The 18,846-nt window shown below is 34.5% G+C and overlaps 1 protein-coding gene across 3 annotated transcripts in view; it reads left to right on the top strand.

Annotated features, from left to right (window-relative positions):
• Positions 1-18,846, top strand: part of LRRC9 (leucine rich repeat containing 9) — a 134,825-nt gene that overhangs the window by 80,378 nt on the left and 35,601 nt on the right. For 2 of the 3 annotated variants that reach the window (XM_074393168.1, XM_074393169.1), the window contains exons 25-28: positions 773-881; positions 1,864-2,003; positions 5,703-5,839; positions 10,826-14,971. In XM_074393168.1, coding sequence (XP_074249269.1) covers positions 773-881; positions 1,864-2,003; positions 5,703-5,839; positions 10,826-11,100 — 661 coding nt within the window. In that variant the 3' untranslated portion in view covers positions 11,101-14,971. Of the gene's footprint in view, positions 1-772; positions 882-1,863; positions 2,004-5,702; positions 5,840-10,825; positions 14,972-18,846 lie in introns of those variants that run through there. The other variant, XM_074393170.1, reaches the window with a different exon arrangement.

The following is an 18,846-nucleotide window of genomic DNA, read 5'->3' as shown; positions in this document are numbered from 1 at the left end:
TTCTTTCATCTTTGTTGTAGCCTTTCCAAACACATTTTCTGCAATTAGGAAATACTAATGAAAATATGTTGAATGAATAAATGAATGAATGAATGACTTAATGGGTAAATGTCATAATTATAACTTCAGTTTAGGATTTGTTTAGAGAAGTGGTTAGGAAAAGGGATGTAGTTTTATGCTTTTCTCTGTCATGGCTCAAATGAAGGTATAGCTGTGGACTGGGAATCAATAATTTTGTTTAATTACCAAAATGTTCACACAGATAAAATGCCATAAAAGTTTCCAAAAGATCCCAAAGAAACTCTACTTTCAAAGACATTACCTGCTTTTCTTTTCCTTTTCCATCCCTAACCACTTCCTGGTATTTCAGAAATGACCTACTTCTTACATATCATCTGAAGTTCATAACCTGAAAATCTTATGATTTACTATATCAATTTTACTATGATTTCATGAACATATATGTGAATTTATAAAGAAAGTAGAAATATTTCTTTTACAAGTTTCTTCAGTAATAGTGCTATGTTTATATGGTAATAGATGTGGGTTTTTTTTTAAGCAACCAAATTCTATGTCACTTTCTTGCATATATACCCAACCAAAATATATATTCAGCTAATCATTTAACCAATTCATTTTACATTAATTATTTTTGTATATGTCAGATGAGACTTTTTTAATGCCTTTGGTAGTTGTATATGAAGGAACTCACCTTTTCTTATATTTTCCTGTCTATTAAAATAATAACTGTATTCACTTTGTCTAAATTCAGAACTGTGGATTTGATTCCAGTCGACCAATTTAGAAATGTGTGTAATGTGAATCTACAGAACAATAATCTTACCTCATTCAGTGGATTAATCTATCTACCTAATGTGAAGGTGAGTCACTCACAAATTATTTTTTCTTTCAAGGTTTCCAATGCAAGTTATTATCTTCTTTACTTTGAATTAAATAGTGTTTCCATGTTATTAAACTAGATAATGTATTCCTAAATTTTCTTTGGGGTTTTTGTTTGTTTGTTTGGTTGGTTTTTACTAAGCAAGAAAAAAATATTACTTTCCAAAGTGGTGTTGGTTTGACCTCAGTTTTATGTGATTGTCACATATACAGTAAATCTTCTTCTGTAGTCAGAGATGGGATTGAAGGCAGGTATGGAATGAAGTTTCAAGATTCTTTAAACAGCCTTATTGCCTCCTTTCTTATTTCCTTGACTCAGCCATCTACTAAGGCCTTTTAAACATAGGTAAATAGCTGTCTCTTCGACTAAAAACTATTTCATCCTTGTCAGGTTTGGAGAAATCAAGAGTGCAAATTGAGAAAGTTGAGATGCTTTCTAGGATCTCCATTATTTTATGTGAAGTATTATAATTTCCCAGGATGTCAGATTAAACACATTCAAAACTAAATCTAGATTACTTAGGATATAAACATTTGTTGTTTTAGCAGTAATATATGATTAAATTATGTTGTATATTCCAAATTTTATCCATACAATTTTTTTTTTTTTTTTTTTTTTTTGAGACGGAGTTTTGCTCTTGTTACCCAGGCTGGAGTGCAATGGCGCGATCTCGGCTCACCGCAACCTCCGCCTCCTGGGTTCAGGCAATTCTCCTGCCTCATTCTTCTGAGTAGCTGGGATTACAGGTATGCGCCACCATGCCCAGCTAATTTTTTGTATTTTTAGTAGAGACGGGGTTTCACCATGTTGACCAGGATGGTCTCGATCTCTTGACCTCGTGATCCACCTGCCTCAGCCTCCGAAAGTGCTGGGATTACAGGGTTGAGCCACGGTGCCCGACCTATCCATACAATTTTTAATAGTTTCTAGGATTTCTGATTAATAATATATTCTTTCTGTAGGTCTTATGCCTCAACTATAATCATATTGAATCAATCATGCCCAGACTAAAGCCTCAGACTCACTTAACCAATAGACAACTACTGTACCAGAAAGTGCCTTCAAGTGGCTATGGACAGCAAGGAATTTCAAAAACAAACAGGTACTATTCTTTATTTTTATGATTGTAAATTATTTTGGTTGGGAATTTTAAAAGCAGTTAATCACATTAATGATAGCAGTAACACATTCCAGTACGTAACATTTAGCTTATTGTAATACCTATTTTATTTAATAGCTACATGCCAAAAATAAACTTCATAAATAAAAAGCTACTCAAAATATTTCTCTCATTGTTTATTGTCTACCTTCTCTATTTCAAACCTGTATTGTGAATAAAGGGGGGGGAAAGCCTTATACTGCATATTTGTCGACCTTTGGTGTCCTTTTTTAAAATTGTGGTACAATTCACATGCCATAAAACTCACCCTGTGTGTACAATTCAGTAATTTTTAGTTTATTCATCATAAACATTTTTATCACCCCACAAAGGAACCTTATACACAGTAGCATGGACATGGGTTGTTTTTTTTTTAGCATTTCTTTTGCTTTTATTTCTAAATTATCTGGTCACTTAATGACCCAGCACCAATAGAATAGATACTTTATGCAAAAAATGAGGACAAACCTTCCACCTCCTTACACATTTTTGATAGAACATATAGATATACATTATATAATGTATATCATGTATCATATAATGTTTATCTCCAAATCAGAATATTTTTATTCCATTTTACCCAATAAAGAACATTCCTTATGCTTTTTATTACCTCTATTGAAGTACAATTTCCATGCAACAGAATTCACCAATTTAAGTGTAAAGTTTAATGAATTTTGACAAATATATTCAATCACATAACCCGTACCACAATCAAAATACAAAATATTTCCTATTCCAAAAAGTGCCTTTGTAATCCCTCCCCTGACACCCTGGCACCTGGCAACAACCACTAATCTGCTCTCACTATAATTTTGCCTTTTTCTAGAATTTCACATAATTGGAATTATATAGTTAATAGGTTTTGTGTCTGGCTCCTTTTACTTAGCATAATGCTTTTGAGATTCATTCATTTTGTTGCAAATATCAGTAATTTATTTCATTTTATTGCTGAATAGTATTCCCTTATATGTATTATATGACAAGTTGTTTATGCATTTATCATTGATGAACGTTTTGGTTGTTCCCAGTTTTAGGTTATTATGATTAAAACTACTATCAATATTTCATTTTTGTACATTTTTTGATCCTATTCATATTTTATTTTTCTAATAGTTTCATTGAAGTGACAGTTTACATGTTTACTCATATTAAGTGTGTAATTCAATGATTTTACTAAAATTATAGAGTTGTATAATCATGACTGCAATATAATTTAAAACATTTTCCATCTCACCAAAAAGATCTTTCATGTCCATTTACAGTCAATTTTCTTTCCCACCTATAGTCTCAAACAACCTCTCATCTGTTTTCTAGGATTCTATTTTCTAAACATTGCATGTAAATAGAACCATAAAGTATGTGGTCTTTTGCCTCTGGCTTCTTACCCTTAGCATGATGTTTTCAAAGTTCATTGTGGCACTCCTTTTTATTGCTTAATATATTGGCTGTTTTACTGTATCGATATGTTACATAATGTTTATTCATCAGTTGACAGACATTTGAATTGTTTCTGCTTTTGACTGGTTTGAATAATGCTGCTTTAAACATTTGTGTACAAGTATTTGTGTGCACTCGTATTTTTATTATGTCTATTTTGGGTAGATACCTATGAGTGGAATGGTTGGGTCATATGGTAACAACATATGGCTATTTAAGAAACTGCTAAACTGTTTTCCAAAGTGGTTGCACCATTTTTCATTATCACCAGCAGTGTATGAAGATTCTAATTTCTGCACATCTTCGCCAATGCTTGTTATTGCCTATCTTTTACAGTATAGCCTTTCTAGTACATTTGAAGTGGTATCTTATTGTGGTTTTAATTTGCATTTCCTAATGATGAATAGTGTTGAGCAGTTTTTCATATGCTTATTAATCATTCATGTATCTTCTTTGGTAAAAATCTATATTCAAATCTAAAACCTAACAATCCTAATTGTTTAATTAGGTTACTTGGATTTTTATTATTGAGTGTCTTCATACTGGATGTAAGCCCTTTATTAAAGAAATGATTTACAGATATTTTTCTCAACCTGTGGCTTCTCTCTTCATTTTCTTAAATGATGTCTTCAAAGAAATTTTAATTTTTATAAAATCTAATTTATCAACTTTTCTCTTACAGATTACAATTTTAGTGTTATATATAATAAATCTTTGCCTAACCTAAGGTCACGAAGATGTTCTCCTGTTTTCTTTAGAAGGTTTTATGTTTTCACTCTTACATCTACCCCTATAATCTATTTTGAATTAATGTTTGTGTATGTTGTAAGGTAGGATTGAGGTCTAAATCCATTTTTGTATGTGGATATTCAGTTGCCCAAGCACCATTTCTTTAGACACTCTCATTTCCTCTATTGAATTGTTTTGGCAACTTTGCTAAAAATCAGTTGACTCTAAATGTAAGAGTTTATTTCTGTACTCAGTTCTGTTCCATTGATCTGTATATCTGTTCTTTTGTGCCAGTACTAGAATGGTTTGATTACTGTGGTTTTATAAAAAATTTTTAAATCAGTGAATTAAGCCCTCCAACTTTGTTCTTTTAAAAGATTATTTTGAATATTCTAAATTTTTTGCATTTCTTTATAAATTTTATGATAAGATGGTTATTCACAGTGAGTGGGGGGATGTTTTCTGGATTTTTGATAGAGATTGTATTAAATGAATCTATTGCTCAGTTTGGGAGAATTGCCATTTTAGTAATATGAAATCTTCTAATCCATACACATGGAATATTTCTCTATTTATTTAGCTCTTTGTTAATTTTTCTCAGTAATATTTTGTAGTTTTCCATGTACAAATTTTCTACTTCTTTTTTATTAAATTTATGCTGAAGTATTTTATTCTTTTCTATACTTTGTGAAAAGAGTTTTTGCTTAATTCATTTCAGATTATTTATTACTGGTAGGTAGAAAATTCAGTTGATTTTTGTACATTAATTTTTTATCCTATGACCTTGCTGAATTCCTTTATTGCTTCAAGTATGTTTTTGGTGGATTCTTTAGGATTTTCTAAATATAAGATTATGTCATCCAAAAATAAAGACAGTTTTATTTATTCCTTTCCAATCTGAATGCATTTTTTCTTGCCTGATTGCATTTCCCATTGCTTTTCATTGTAATACCTTATGTAATTCTTTTTTTTTTTTTTGAGACGGAGTTTCGCTCTTGTTACCCAGGCTGGAGTGCAATGGCGCGATCTCAGCTCACCGCAACCTCCGCCTCCTGGGTTCAGGCAATTCTCCTGTCTCAGCCTCCTGAGCAGCTGGGATTACAGGCACACACAACCATGCCCAGCTAATTTTTTGTATTTTTTTTTTTTTTTTTTTTAGTAGAGACGGGGTTTCACCTTGTTGACCAGGATGGTCTCGATCTCTTGACCTTGTGATCCACCCGCCTCGGCCTCCCAAAGTGCTGGGATTACAGGCTTGAGCCACCGCTCCTGGCTGTAATTCTTTATTAAAGAATAAGAAAGTATTATTATGTAAAGTGTAAACAGACTATGTATTATAGCTTAATTCTGATATATTAATAAATTTATTTTTTCTTAATATCAGTTTATAGTAAACACATACTGAACTGTCTTTTCATGATATAGGTGGTTTGAAGTTAAGTTTATGGCCTCAAACTTACCTGTGTGTTTCAGAGATATAATGAGCATTGAAAATTTGCCTCCAATAATGCACAGTTTAGAAGTTCTTCATTTGGGCTACAATGGAATTTGTAATTTGATCCAGCTACAACTTAACAGACTAAGAAATTTAAAATTCCTCTTTCTACAGGGTGAGTAAAAATACTGTTATTGTCTAAGTCATCATTTTTAAAAGCTGACTTATCATCATTCTGTTTTAATAAGCAAATAAAAGCATCAACATTTACTCAAACAAATTCATAGACAAAAATATTTTAGTAATCACAAATGGGTTTTCTTGGGTTACTTACTTATTTTTAGAAACCATTTTTAAAGGTCAATGCAGTATTCAGAGAATATATAGAGTATTACATCATAATTTACTTGTATATTGTATTCAACTTAAAAACCAATAAAAAATAACCAGTGGGTAATTCACAAGTATTTATTAAACCCAGAACTGTGGTAAGAACTATGAAAGATATGGAAGTAGTATATTATTATAATTATATATCATTGAAATCCTTGATCTAAGTAGTTTAAGATATGTGGAGATGTACTGAGACAAAGATGAATTAAGTTCAGACTGTGTATTATTAACTTAAGTGCAATAAAAGTTCAGATAAAAGAGAAATTAAAAGATCTAACTCCTCCACATGCATAGAGCTCTTGAAAGGAGTGATAGTATATAGATTGAAGGTGAGCATTACTGAGAACTTTGCAAGCAGGGGGAGGAGGAAAAAAGTCGCAGGACATGACTGGTATCTGTGGGCCAAAACTTGAAAAGGGGCCAACCTGATGAGAACAAAGAATATACACTTTTGTAAGAGAGTTGTAAATCTTCTAAACATGATCAACGTGATAAATAATGCTCATTTCAATATGTGTGTTCATTTTATTTAATTTTAATTTAAATAAGCCTCATTATAGTAATTTTTAAGTTAAAGTTCTGGGATACTTGTGCAGAACATGCAGGTTTGTTACATAGGTATACATGCGCCATGGTGGTTTGCAGCACCCATCAACCCATCATCTACATTAAGTATTTCTCCTAACGCTATTCCTTCCCTTGCACCCTCAACCCCTGACAGGCCCTGGTGTCTGATGTTCCCCTCCCTATATCCATATGTTCTCATTGTTCAGCTCCCACTTATGAGTGAGAACATGTGGTGTTTGGTTTTCTGTTCCTGTGTTAGTTTGTTGAGAATGGTGGTTTCCAGCTTCATGCATGTCCCTGAAAAGGACATGAACTCATTTCTTAGGGCTACATAGTATTCCACGTTGTATATATGCCACATTTGCTTTATCCAGTCTAACATTAATGGGCATTTGGGTTGGTTCCAAGTCTTTGCTATTATGAATAGTGCTGCAATAAACATATGCCTGCATGTGCCCTTGTAGTAGAATTATTTATAATCCTTTGGGTATATACCCAGTAATGGGATTCCTGAGTCAAATGATATTTCTGATTCTAGATCCTTGAGGGATTGCCACACTGTCTTCCACAGTGGTTGAACTAATTTACACTCCCATCAACAATTAGCAGTTTTTTTCAATTTTGTAGAACAGTGAAAATTTGAGGTTGAAAATAGAGTAGGACAAAAGTATGGGAAGCCAAGCAGAGAAATTTGTACAGGATGTAGTCAATAATAGATAGGAGCTTGAGACTTTTAGAAAAGTAGCATGAGAAAATACAGGGCTTGGGACATTTAGTCTATCAATAATTTTTAATGGCATAGGAGAAAGGCAGGGCGATCCATCAGTAAGACATGTGGAGAGATACTGAGGTAGTCGGTCTGAGTATAGTAACTTCTAAAAGACAGGCTTTTCTAGACCATATTTTTAAAAAATTGAATGCATCTTTTGATATATTAAAAGCACTCGTGATTTGGATCAAGAACCTGGAGACTTGGCCTTAAAAACAAGAAATTCAGTAAAATGACATCTTTTTTTAAAAAAAAAAATTATTTTAGATTCAAGGGGTACATGTGTATATTTGTTAACATGGTTTATGTACTGGTGTGAATTGAGCTGCTAGTGTACCCATTACCCAAATAGTGAATAGAGTATCCAATAGGTAATTTTTCAACTCTCACCCCCTCTCCCATTTTCTCCCTTTTTGTAGTGTACTTATTGTTGGTGTGTACTTACTGTGTACTTATTGTTTAGCTCCTATGTGTAGGAGATAGAAAAATTTAATTTTCTGTTTCTGAGTTAGTTCACTGAGGGTAATGGCCTCCAGCTCCATCCAGGTTGCTGCAGAAGGCATGGTTCCATTCTTTTTTATGGCTGTGACAGATTGGTTTTTGTTTTTGTGTTTTATTGGTTTGTGTTTATTTTTTGAGAAAGGGTCTCTATCACCCAGGCTGAAGTGCATTGGCACAATCATAGTTCACTGCAGCCTCAACCTCCAGATCTCAAGTGATCCTCCCACCTCAGCCTCCTGAGTAGTTGGGACTACAGGCTTGTGCCACCATGGCTGGCTAATTTTTTAATTTTAATTTTAATTTTTTTCTGTAGATATGGGAGTCTCAATTTGATGGCCAGTCTAGAGATCATTTCACCTCAGCCTCCCAAAGTGGTGAGTTTACAGGCATGAGCCACCACTCCCTGCTCAGATCTTTTAAAAGATACACTGACATACAAAAAAGCAGATAACCTAACCCTGGAAGGTCTATTTTAATCTAATAATGTAAAGGAGGAGTGTGTTCTGATGCTATGGCTGGCATGGCAAATTAGAGTAGGGCAGCCTTATGCAGGAAGTGAGGCAGTTTACTCTGATAACAGCTGCCATTTATGGAGTCACTGGGCAAGGTGTTTGTCTACATAGATTGTCATATTTAATCTTCACAGCAACCCTACATGGTAAGGATTGTTATATATATTTTACCAAAAAAAAGTGACATTCAGTAAGGTTTAATAATTTGCCAAGTTAGCACCAGTGTGTGTTATGGTACAAAGTCAAACGTAGATCTGTCTAACTCCAAAGCACATGCAGTTTCTACCCAGGTTGAATGATATAATAAGGGCATAGACTAGAGTGCTATCAGTGGGAGTGGTAAGAGATGAGTCCAAAAGGCATTTTAAAAGGAGGAAATGTTAGGATTTAGTGGCTAATTAGATACAAAATAAGGAGAAAAATTGTCCAAGGTGTTTTTATTTCATTAGGAGATTGAGCAAGAGGAGGTACTAAAGCTAAAGTCATTGGGAAATGTTGATCATTTGGGAGAAGAGAAAGCTCAGTTTGTGTGGTAACAATTTTGATGCATTAAAAACAGAAACTTTCAAGCAACAATACTGGATCACAAGTCAGGACTAAAAATACATTATTTTAGAATGATCACAATGGAAGTGACAGGTGAAGTCATAAATGTATGTGCTTACTTAGGAATTAAGTACAGAGAAAGGAGAATGAAAGGCTGAAAAGAGGTTTGAAGACATTCTACCCCTTTCTCTATATCTTCACCAGCATTTATTATTGCCTGTCTTTTGGATAAAAGCCATTTTAACTGGGGTGAGATGAAATCTCCTTTGTATTTCTCTTATGATTAGCAATGTTGGGCATTTTTCCATATACCTGTTGGTCATTTGTCTTCTTTTGAGAAGTGTCTATGCAGACCTTTTTCCTACTGAGTTGTCTGGGCTTCTTATATATCCTGGTTATTAATCCCTTGTTAAATGGGTAGCTTACAAATATTTTCTCCCATTCTGTGAGCTATCTCTTCACTTCGTTGATTGTTTCCTTTGCTATGCATGAGCTTTTTAGCTTGATGCAGTCCCATTTGTCCATTTTTGCTTTGGTTGCCTGTGTTTTTGAGGGATCACACAAGAAATATTTGCCAAGTCCAATGTCGTAGAAAGTTTCCCTAATGCTTCTTCTGGAAGTTTCATAGTTTGAGGTCTTAGATTTAAGTTTCTAATCCATTTTGATTTGACTTTTGCATATGACGAGAGATAGGGCTCAAGTTTCATTTCTTCTGCATATGGATATCCAGTTTTCCCAGCACCATTTATTGAAGAGACTGTTTTTCCCCCAATGTATGTTCTTAGCACCTTTGCTAAAACTGTGTTGACTGTAAATGTGTGGATTTACTTCTGGGTTCTCTATTCTGTTCCATTGGTCTATGTGTCTGTCTTTATGCCAGTTGTTATAAGGACACTAGTCATATTGAGTTAACGCTCACCCCAACGACCTCATTTAACCTTAATTATCTTTTTAAAGACTCTGTCTCCAAATGCAGTCACATTTAGAGGTACTAGAGGTTAGAATTTTCACATATGAATCTGAGGGGACACAATTCAGCCTGTAATAATAAAGGAGAATGAATATTGAATGAAACGTAGTATTGCATACTAGAAAGAGCATTGAGTTTAAAATCTAAAAGGTCTAAGGTAGGTCTGGTATTGCCATTTTTATGTCTTTGAGAAAGCCACTTAATTTCTCTGACCCTCAATTTTCTGATTAGAAAACAGAGATATTAATATTTCCTCTGCAGTGTTTTGAGGCTCTGATAGAAAATACTGTAAATATAAAAGCATTTTGTAAATTGAAGAGTCCTCATATAAGTTATTATTAAATTTATATAGCTATTGATAGCTATAATAGAGAGAAATCATAGTTTATAAATAAGGGTTTAGGGTTTTAAAGAATTAAATAAACTCTAATGTGTTTAATATGGTCACAGTACCAAAATATGAGAAAGAACAGCATAATTAATGTGTATTCTTCTAACATAATATAACAAATTAGTTTATTTAAAGAAATAATTATACTATTATACCTACTTGAATAATCAATATATTCAGGAAGCATATCTTTTGCAGCACTTTTATATGTCTACTTTTGTCAATACCAACTTTTAATATTTAATTACTGAACAGATATTGAATCAATTAAGTACACTATGTACATCACATCCTGATCTTTCAAACACAAATGAGAAATTTTAGCAAATATTATTTTATGATGATGCTACCTTCCTGTGAATTACATTTCAATTTCTCTTTGGAAATAAGTTTCTTGAATCCCTTACTTCTTTTGAAAAATCATCTTATTAAAAATATTTAAATGAAAGTAGATATCTTTTAATTCAGGAAGTTTGGGCTCACCTCATATATCATGACTTATCTCTTTTTAGGTAATGAAATCAGTCAAGTTGAAGGGCTTGACAACTTAGTAGTCCTTCAGGAATTGGTAGTGGACCATAACCGCATCCGAGCATTTAATGACAGTGCTTTTGCCAAACCGAGTTCTTTGTTGGCACTTCACTTGGAAGAAAACAGACTACGAGAGCTGGGCAAATTACAATCTTTGGTAAAACTAGAGAAACTCTTCCTAGGATATAATAAAATCCAGGTAACATTGTTACTTTTTATTATGGGATTTACAAGCTTTAATTTCTTTGAGTTCTGATCATAAAGCTTCCAAACACACCAATGAAAATATTGCTGGTATGTTATTTATCATTTATATACCATTTATATTTCAAGGCATAGAAATAGTCTGTGATGCAGAAATGTCCACCCTGCTTCTAGACTTAAGAACTGGACAAACCCACATGCACAAACTCATTAACAAAGGTTCTAAATGTTCTAAGCTTTCCTCATCAGTCCTCTCTGAGAGCTCTCATTTGTTCCTTGACTGCTCTTGGTCCAAGTTGTTTCTGAATCTCGATTCCAGACTTCCTTTAGCTCTTTAAACTTGTCATATGTACTTATTCTACCTGACATTTGAATCAACTCCTGATAACCGACTTTGACTTGGCTTTAATATTGTATCCTTCCCCAATCAAGGCTTTCTTAGATAGATTCCTACCTTAGTTTTACCCGCTCTGAATTTAAACTGTTACTTTTAAGCCACTGCACAGATAAGAGTTGAAGACATAACCTTATACAGCCCTCACATGTCTCTCAGAATTTCTGTGGTGGTCTGTTAGCTCTTCTTTTACCAACTTTTCTACTTCTTCCCATACCTCTAAGATAGCCTCAGAGACAAACTGAACTGTGGACTACCTGCTAAGGGCAGTGACCAACTCTATCTTGTCCACATTTATATCAGTATATAGCATAGTACCTGGTACTTAATAGATACTCCATTAATATTTGTTTGTGGTTCTATTTGCTATAGAGTTCAGGAAGCCTTTTCTGGGACTGATTTTTTTTGTAAAAGCCCTGGACAAGGTTAAAAGGAAATCATGAGCCATGCCCTTTTCTACATAGCAACTAGGGAATGACATACAGATAAAAATAGTATACAACTAATTTATACAGATTCAAACATTCATCTGGAAAAAGCCTGCCAAAACTGGGGATGCTTCTTCCTAAGCTTTACCCAGAAGAAATCTAAACAAGGAAAATTGCCCTACTCTGGAGAATCTTTCCAGTGATAGCAACTGAACTAACGAAAAGATTGTCAAATTAGACTTAACACTCATCATAGATACCTAGTATCAAACTTTACAAATAATTTCAAGGACACACGGGACCCAGGACATGCTTAGTGCCTTCTCAGGACCTTCCTTCCCACATCATACACACCACTGAGCTTAGAATAAAAGATGAGATCTTCAAGTGAGATTCCATGAGGTGATCTAATACAGAGGGGAGTGTTTCATTTATTAAACATCATTTTAAACTTGAAATTATGTGATATTTTATAGGGATCCATGCCTTATAATTCTATAGATTCTAGATTTATTTATTATAGGTAGTCTTTAACCAAGGAGATGTGCTAAGAGAATAATGTAAATGAGGACCTTCTTCCTAGCAAGTATCATTGCTTTATTTGACAGGATGTCCAGTTACCAGCATGCTTACTGGAGATTAGACCTGGTAACCTGCTTTTCCACAGGAGTGTCCCTGCCCTACCTATCTACCCCTCTATCCCTCTTAAGTGAATGAATGGTTAGAGATCAGGTGGTATAACAGTTATACTTAGTCAAACATTTATTATCAAAATCTAATATAGATAAATGACAACTTACATAATATGAGAGATTCTACATATTATTGAATGAGCATTATTGATTATTTAATGACCAGTCCTTCTTTGTTTAGTTTTATCCTTAAAAATGTTATTTTCCATTGAATTTAGGTTGATCATTTTGCCATTAAGCTTATTCTAATCATTAATATTATAGTATCTTAATGTGACCATACATTTAGCTGGGGAAAAAATGAAGTCAGATTCTACTGAAAACATATTGTCTTCAAACTTCTGAACTCTCACTTCAAATTTTATTTTTGAGAGAGATTCTGTCTATACCAACATGGGCAGGCTGATAGCAGCATTAATTTCCACAAAGGGGCAATCAGATTGCAAACTTTGGATTGGTAAAGATCGATGGAAAGGAGAAAGCCTAGAAAAATTAGCAAAGGAGCAATATTTCAAGTGAAGGTATATGCAGCCCCTCACTGACCTACTTTAATATCCTTCAAAGCTATATCCTTGACAAAATATAATACATATCCTTGATTCTGGTGCAATGCTTTTTACTTAGCCATCCTGTTGAACCATGTAGATTTAGCAGATTGTTGTCTATAGACTTGCTTCTAAAGGAAGAATCACAGAAACACAATTGAAAGATTAGTTATTTAATTCACCTTTATAGTCCCATTTGATCCCTGTGTTTAAATGATTCCCCTACCTGGTATCCAGCTACTCTGTCTACTTTTAAACATATAACTAATCACCTGAAACTGAAAATTACCCCAAGAATAGTCTGTTGCTATTTCTTGTCCTCAACAAAGGCACCAATCTAGGCACGACTATTATATGACTGCCTTAAGTGCTTATGCTGACACTGTAACACCCATTGGTATCCTGGTTAATGTTTAACAACTGGCTCTCTAAGAAGAAAAAAAAATCCCTAATTAGTGACATTTACCAATTTCTGTAGTAGAATTTCTTCTATTGTAGCCAATTTCAAGCTAACAAGCCATCCCACAAAATCCCTAAAAATTGCCATTTGATTCTTTATGAGCCAGTAGCAGCACACTACTGTAAAAAAAAAATGCTGTATATTAAAAATGGGTAGCCATCCGCCCTCTCCCCCCAATTATGGACATATGCATTTCCTTGATGTCTCTTTAAAAGTTAATGCCATCATTATCTTCTACAATTTAACAGTCTATTTCCCATATTAACATTTTCTGTGAAAAACAGACATTTTGATTAGGAATATTTCACTAGTGACTACTGTTATATTTGGTTTAATTTGAGAAAATAACGTAAGACTTTTCAAATGTCTGTGATTACCGATCAGGCTTTGATTCCACAGATAGAAACTGCCTGTGGGTAAAAATGCACAATATTTCTATAAATTTACAGATTTTTCAAAGCCCTCCTTTATGATACTTCCAAAATCAAAGTAGTAAAGATCAGTAATTTTAAAAATCAAATTCACTTCCAAATGATCTAAAATAGATAAATATTTTTACAGTTACTTATATGTCCACTTGTAATTCCACAAAGGAATATAATCATGTCAATAACTTTGTTGTGTTACTTGAACTAGCAACAACCTTAGGCTGACCTTGTTGGCTAAAGTTTGTCAGAAATAGCATTTTAGAAATAATTTTGCAAAAAACTAAAATGTATTTGCAAACTTTCACCAATGTTAAATGGAAGCTAATAAATAATGCTATGCAGTAGGGAAGGCAAATTGTTTAACATGAGAAATTGTTTTTCAGCTTTATATATTCCCAGAAAGTATATCAGGATGCAATCCACTCAGTATCACACATTCCTTTTTTTTTTTTTAAGGTAGTGTAATTAATTAATTATGTGCCTTTAAAACTTTTAGATTCTATTCACCTTTTCCACACTTCTTGGTCAATACACTAGAGGAATTAACCAAATATAATCTGAACCCTAGAATAAATCATCATTCTGAGAAAAAAATTGGTCTTTTCTTACAGGTGCTGCTATATAGCCAATTTTCCATGTTATACTGTTATTTTTGCCAGTCATGTATTTGAAATCTACAGTGCACAGATCTGCCTTTATTCAAGAATACAGAATACTGTTACACTCACTTCAGAGAATTCAATCATGAGCTAGCTTAATCTAACACATATAATTACTTCAAATTAGTCTATATTTGAAGATGTTGAGTCTAATCAAATAATAACTTTTGAATAGGATATTACAGAACTGGAAAAACTTGATGTTATCTCTTCTCTCAGAGAGCTTACGGTGTATGGCAATCCAGTGAGTATGTTACTATTCTCATTTATTAGCTAATTTACTGGCAGTTGTATAAAATTTATATTTATATGGTCTGAGAAAGGGATTTAATTTTATGTTTCTGTATGCATAGCCAGTTATCCCAGCCCAAATTAATTGAATTCTTCCAACTGATTACAGTGTAAACTGTCATGGTCATGGGTTAACAAGAAAGTCTATTTCAGGTTTCCACATTGTAATCCTTGACCTATTTTTCTATCCCTGTGCCAATATTTTTATTTTTATTATTTTTTTATTTTTACTTTTTTGTTTTAATGCACATATTTATTTGGGCATATTAGAGACACAGTAGCAAAACTGATTGCTTTTCTTTTTTTTCAGTATCACTGCAATCTTTTTTTTAAATTGTACTTTAGGTTCTGGGGTACATGTGCAGATCATGCAGGATTGTTGCATAGGTACACACATGGCAATGTGGTTTGCTGCCTCCATCCCCCGGTCACCTATATCTGGCATTTCTCCCCATGTTATCCCTCCCTGACCTCCCTACTCACCCAATGTACCTCCCTTGGCCCCCCACAACAGACCTCAGTGTATGATGCCCCTGTCCCTGTGTCCATGTGTTCTCATTGTTCCAACACCTGCCTATGAGTGAGAACATGCGGTGTTTGATTTTCTGTTCTTGTGTCAGTTTGCTGAGAATGATGGTTTCCAGATTCATCCATGTCCCTACAAAGGACACAGCTTCATCATTTTTTATGGCTGCTTTGTATTCCATGGTGTATATGTGCCACATTTTCCTTGTCCAGTCTATCGTTGATGGACATTTGGGTTGGTTCCAGGTCTTTGCTATGTAAACAGTGCCGTTATGAACATACGTGTGCATGTGTCTTTTTAATAGAATGATTTATAATCCTTTGGGTATATACCCAGTAATGGGATTGTTGAGTCAAATGGAATTTCTATTTCTAGGTCCTTGAGGAAGCGCCACACTGTCTTCCACAATGGTTGAACTAGTTTACACTCCCACCAACAGTATAAAAGTGTTCCTATTTCTCCATGTCCTCTCCAGCATCTGTTGTCTCCATATTTTTTAATGATCGCCATTCTAACTGGCATGAGGTGCTATCTCAGTATGGTTTTGATTTTCATATCTCTAATAATCAGTGATGATGAGCATTTTTTTAATGTTTGTTGGCCTCATATAAGTCTTCTTTTGAAAAGTGGTTGTTCATATCTTTTGCCCACTTTTGGATGGATTTGTTTGTTTTTTTCTTGTAAATCTGTTTTAATTCTTTATAGATTCTTGATGTTAGCCCTTTGTCAGATGGGTAGATTGCAAAAATTTTTTTCCCATTCTGTTGGTTGCCAGTTAACTCTAATCATTGTTTCTTTTGCTGTACAGAAGCTCTGGAGTTTAATTAGGTCCCATTTGTCTATTTTGGCTTTCGTTGCCCATGCTTTTGGTGTTTTAGTCATGAAGTCCTGGCCTATGCCTATGTCCTGAATGGTTTTGCCTACGTTTTCTTCTAGGGTTTTTATGGTGTTAGGTCTTATGTTTAAGTCTTTATTCCATCTGGACTTAATTTTCATGTAAAGTGTCAGGAAGGGGTCCAGTTTCTGCTTCCTGCACACTGCTAGCCAGTTTTCCCAACACTGTTTATTAAATGGGGAATCCTTTCCCCATTGTTTGTATTTGTCAGATTTGTCAAAGATCATATAGTTGTAGAAGTGTGGCATTGCCTCCACGGTCTCTGTTCTGTTTCATTGGTCTATATCTCTGTTTGGTACCAGTACCATGCTGTTTTGATTACTGTAGCCTTGTAGTACAGTTTGAAATCTGGTAGCATGATGCCTCCAGCTTTATTCTTTTTGCTTAGGATTGCCTTCGGTATGCAGGCCCTTTTTTGGTTCCATACGAAGTTTAAAGTGTTTTTTTCCAGTTCTGTGAAGAAGGTCATTGGTAGCTTGATGGGGATAGCATTGAATCTATAAATTACTTTGGGCAGTATGGCCATTTTCACAGTATTGATTCTTCCTAACCATGAGCATAGAATGTTTTTCCATCTGTTTGTGTCTTCTCTTATTTCCTTGAGCAGTGGTTTATAGTTCTTCTTGAAGAGGTCCTTCACATCCTTTGTTAGTTGTATTCCTAGGTATTTTATTCTCTTTGTAGCAATTTTGAATGGGAGTTTGCTCATGATTTGGCTTTCTGTTAGGCTGTTATTGGTGTATAGAAATGCTTGTGATTTCTGCACATTGATTTTGTATCCTGAGACTTTGCTGAAGTTGCTTATCAGTTTAAGGAGATTTTGGACTGAGATGATAGGGTCTTCTAAATATACAATCATGTCATCTGCAAATAGAGACAATTTGACTTCCTCCTTTCCTGATTGAATACACTTTTTTTTTTCTTGCCTAATTGCTCTGGCTAGAACTTCCAATACTATATTGAATAGGAGTGGTGAGACAGGGCATCCTTGTCTAGTGCCGGATTTCAAAGGGAATGCTTCCAGTTTTTGTCCATTCAGTATGATACTGGCTGCAGGTTTGTCGTAAATAGCTTTTATTGTTTTGAGGTTCCTTCGATACCTAGTTTATTGAGAGTTTTTAGCGTAAAGGGCTGTTGAATTTTGTTGAAGGCCTTCTCTGCATCTCTTGAGATAATCATGTGGTTTTTGTCTTTGGTTCTGTTTATGTGGTGGGTTACGTTTATAGATTTGCATATGTTGAACCAGCCTTGCTTTCCTGGAGTGAAGCCTACTTGATCATGATGCATAAGCTTTTTGATGTGCTGTTGCACTGGTTCTCTGGTAGTTTATTAAAGATTTTTGCATCTATGTTCATCATGGGTATTGGTCTGAAGTTTTCTTTTTTTGTGGAGTCTCTGCCAGGTTTTGGTATCAGGATGATGTTGGTCTCATAAAATGACTTCGGGTGCTGGGTGTAGTGGCTCACCCCTATACTCTCAGCACTTTGGGAAGCCGAGGCGAGTGGATCACGAGGTCAAGAGATCGAGACCATCCTGGTCAACATGGTGAAACCCTGTCTCTACTAAAAAATACAAAAATTAGTTGGGCATGGTGGCATACACCTGTAGTCCCAGCCACTCGGGAGGCTGAGGCAGGAGAATTGCTTGAACCCAGGAGGCAGAGTTTGCGGTGAGCCAAGATCGTGCCATTGCACTCTGGCCTGGGGAACAAGAGCGAAACTCCATCTCAAAAAAAAAAAAATGATTTAGGAAGGATTCCCTTTTTGTATTGTTTTGGAATAATTTCAGAAGGAATGGTACCAGCTCCTCTTTGTACATCTGGTAGAATTCAACTGTGAACTGGTCTGGATCTGGACTTCTCTTGGTTGCTAGGCTATTAATTGCTGCCTCAACTTCAGCTCTTGTTTTTGATCAATTCAAAGTTTCAACTTCTTCCTGGTTTAGGTTTGGAAGGGTGCAAGTGTCCAGGAATGTATCCATTTCTTCCAGGTTTACTGGTTTATGTGCATAGAGTTGTTTGTAGTAATCTCTGATTGTAGTTTGTATTTCTGTGGAGTCAGTGGTGATAATCCCCTTTATTGTTTTTATTGCATCTATTTGATTCTTCTCCCTTTTCTTTTTTATTAATCTTGCTAGCAGTCTTTTTTGTTGATCTTTTTAAAAAACAAGCTCCTGGATTTATTGATTTTTTGAAGGGTTTTTTTGTGTCTCTGTCTCCTTCAGTTTTACTCTGATCTTTGTTATTTCTTGTCTTCTGCTAGCTTTTGAGTTTTTTTTTTTTTTTATCTTGTTCCTCTAGCTCTTTCAATTTTGATGATAGGGTGTCAATTTTAGATCTTTCCTTGCTTTTGATGTGGGCATTTATTGCTATACATTTCCCTCTAGACACTGCTTTAAATGTGTCCCAGAGATTCTGGTACATTGTGTCTTCATTCTTGTTGGTTTCAAAGCACATCTTTATTTCTACCTTCATTTCATTG

Source organism: Saimiri boliviensis, chromosome 2 (genome assembly GCF_048565385.1).
Source record: "Saimiri boliviensis isolate mSaiBol1 chromosome 2, mSaiBol1.pri, whole genome shotgun sequence".
NCBI lineage: Eukaryota > Metazoa > Chordata > Mammalia > Primates > Cebidae > Saimiri > Saimiri boliviensis.
Note: the sequence above shows the minus strand (reverse complement) of the source record. Positions and strands in the feature narration are given on the sequence as shown.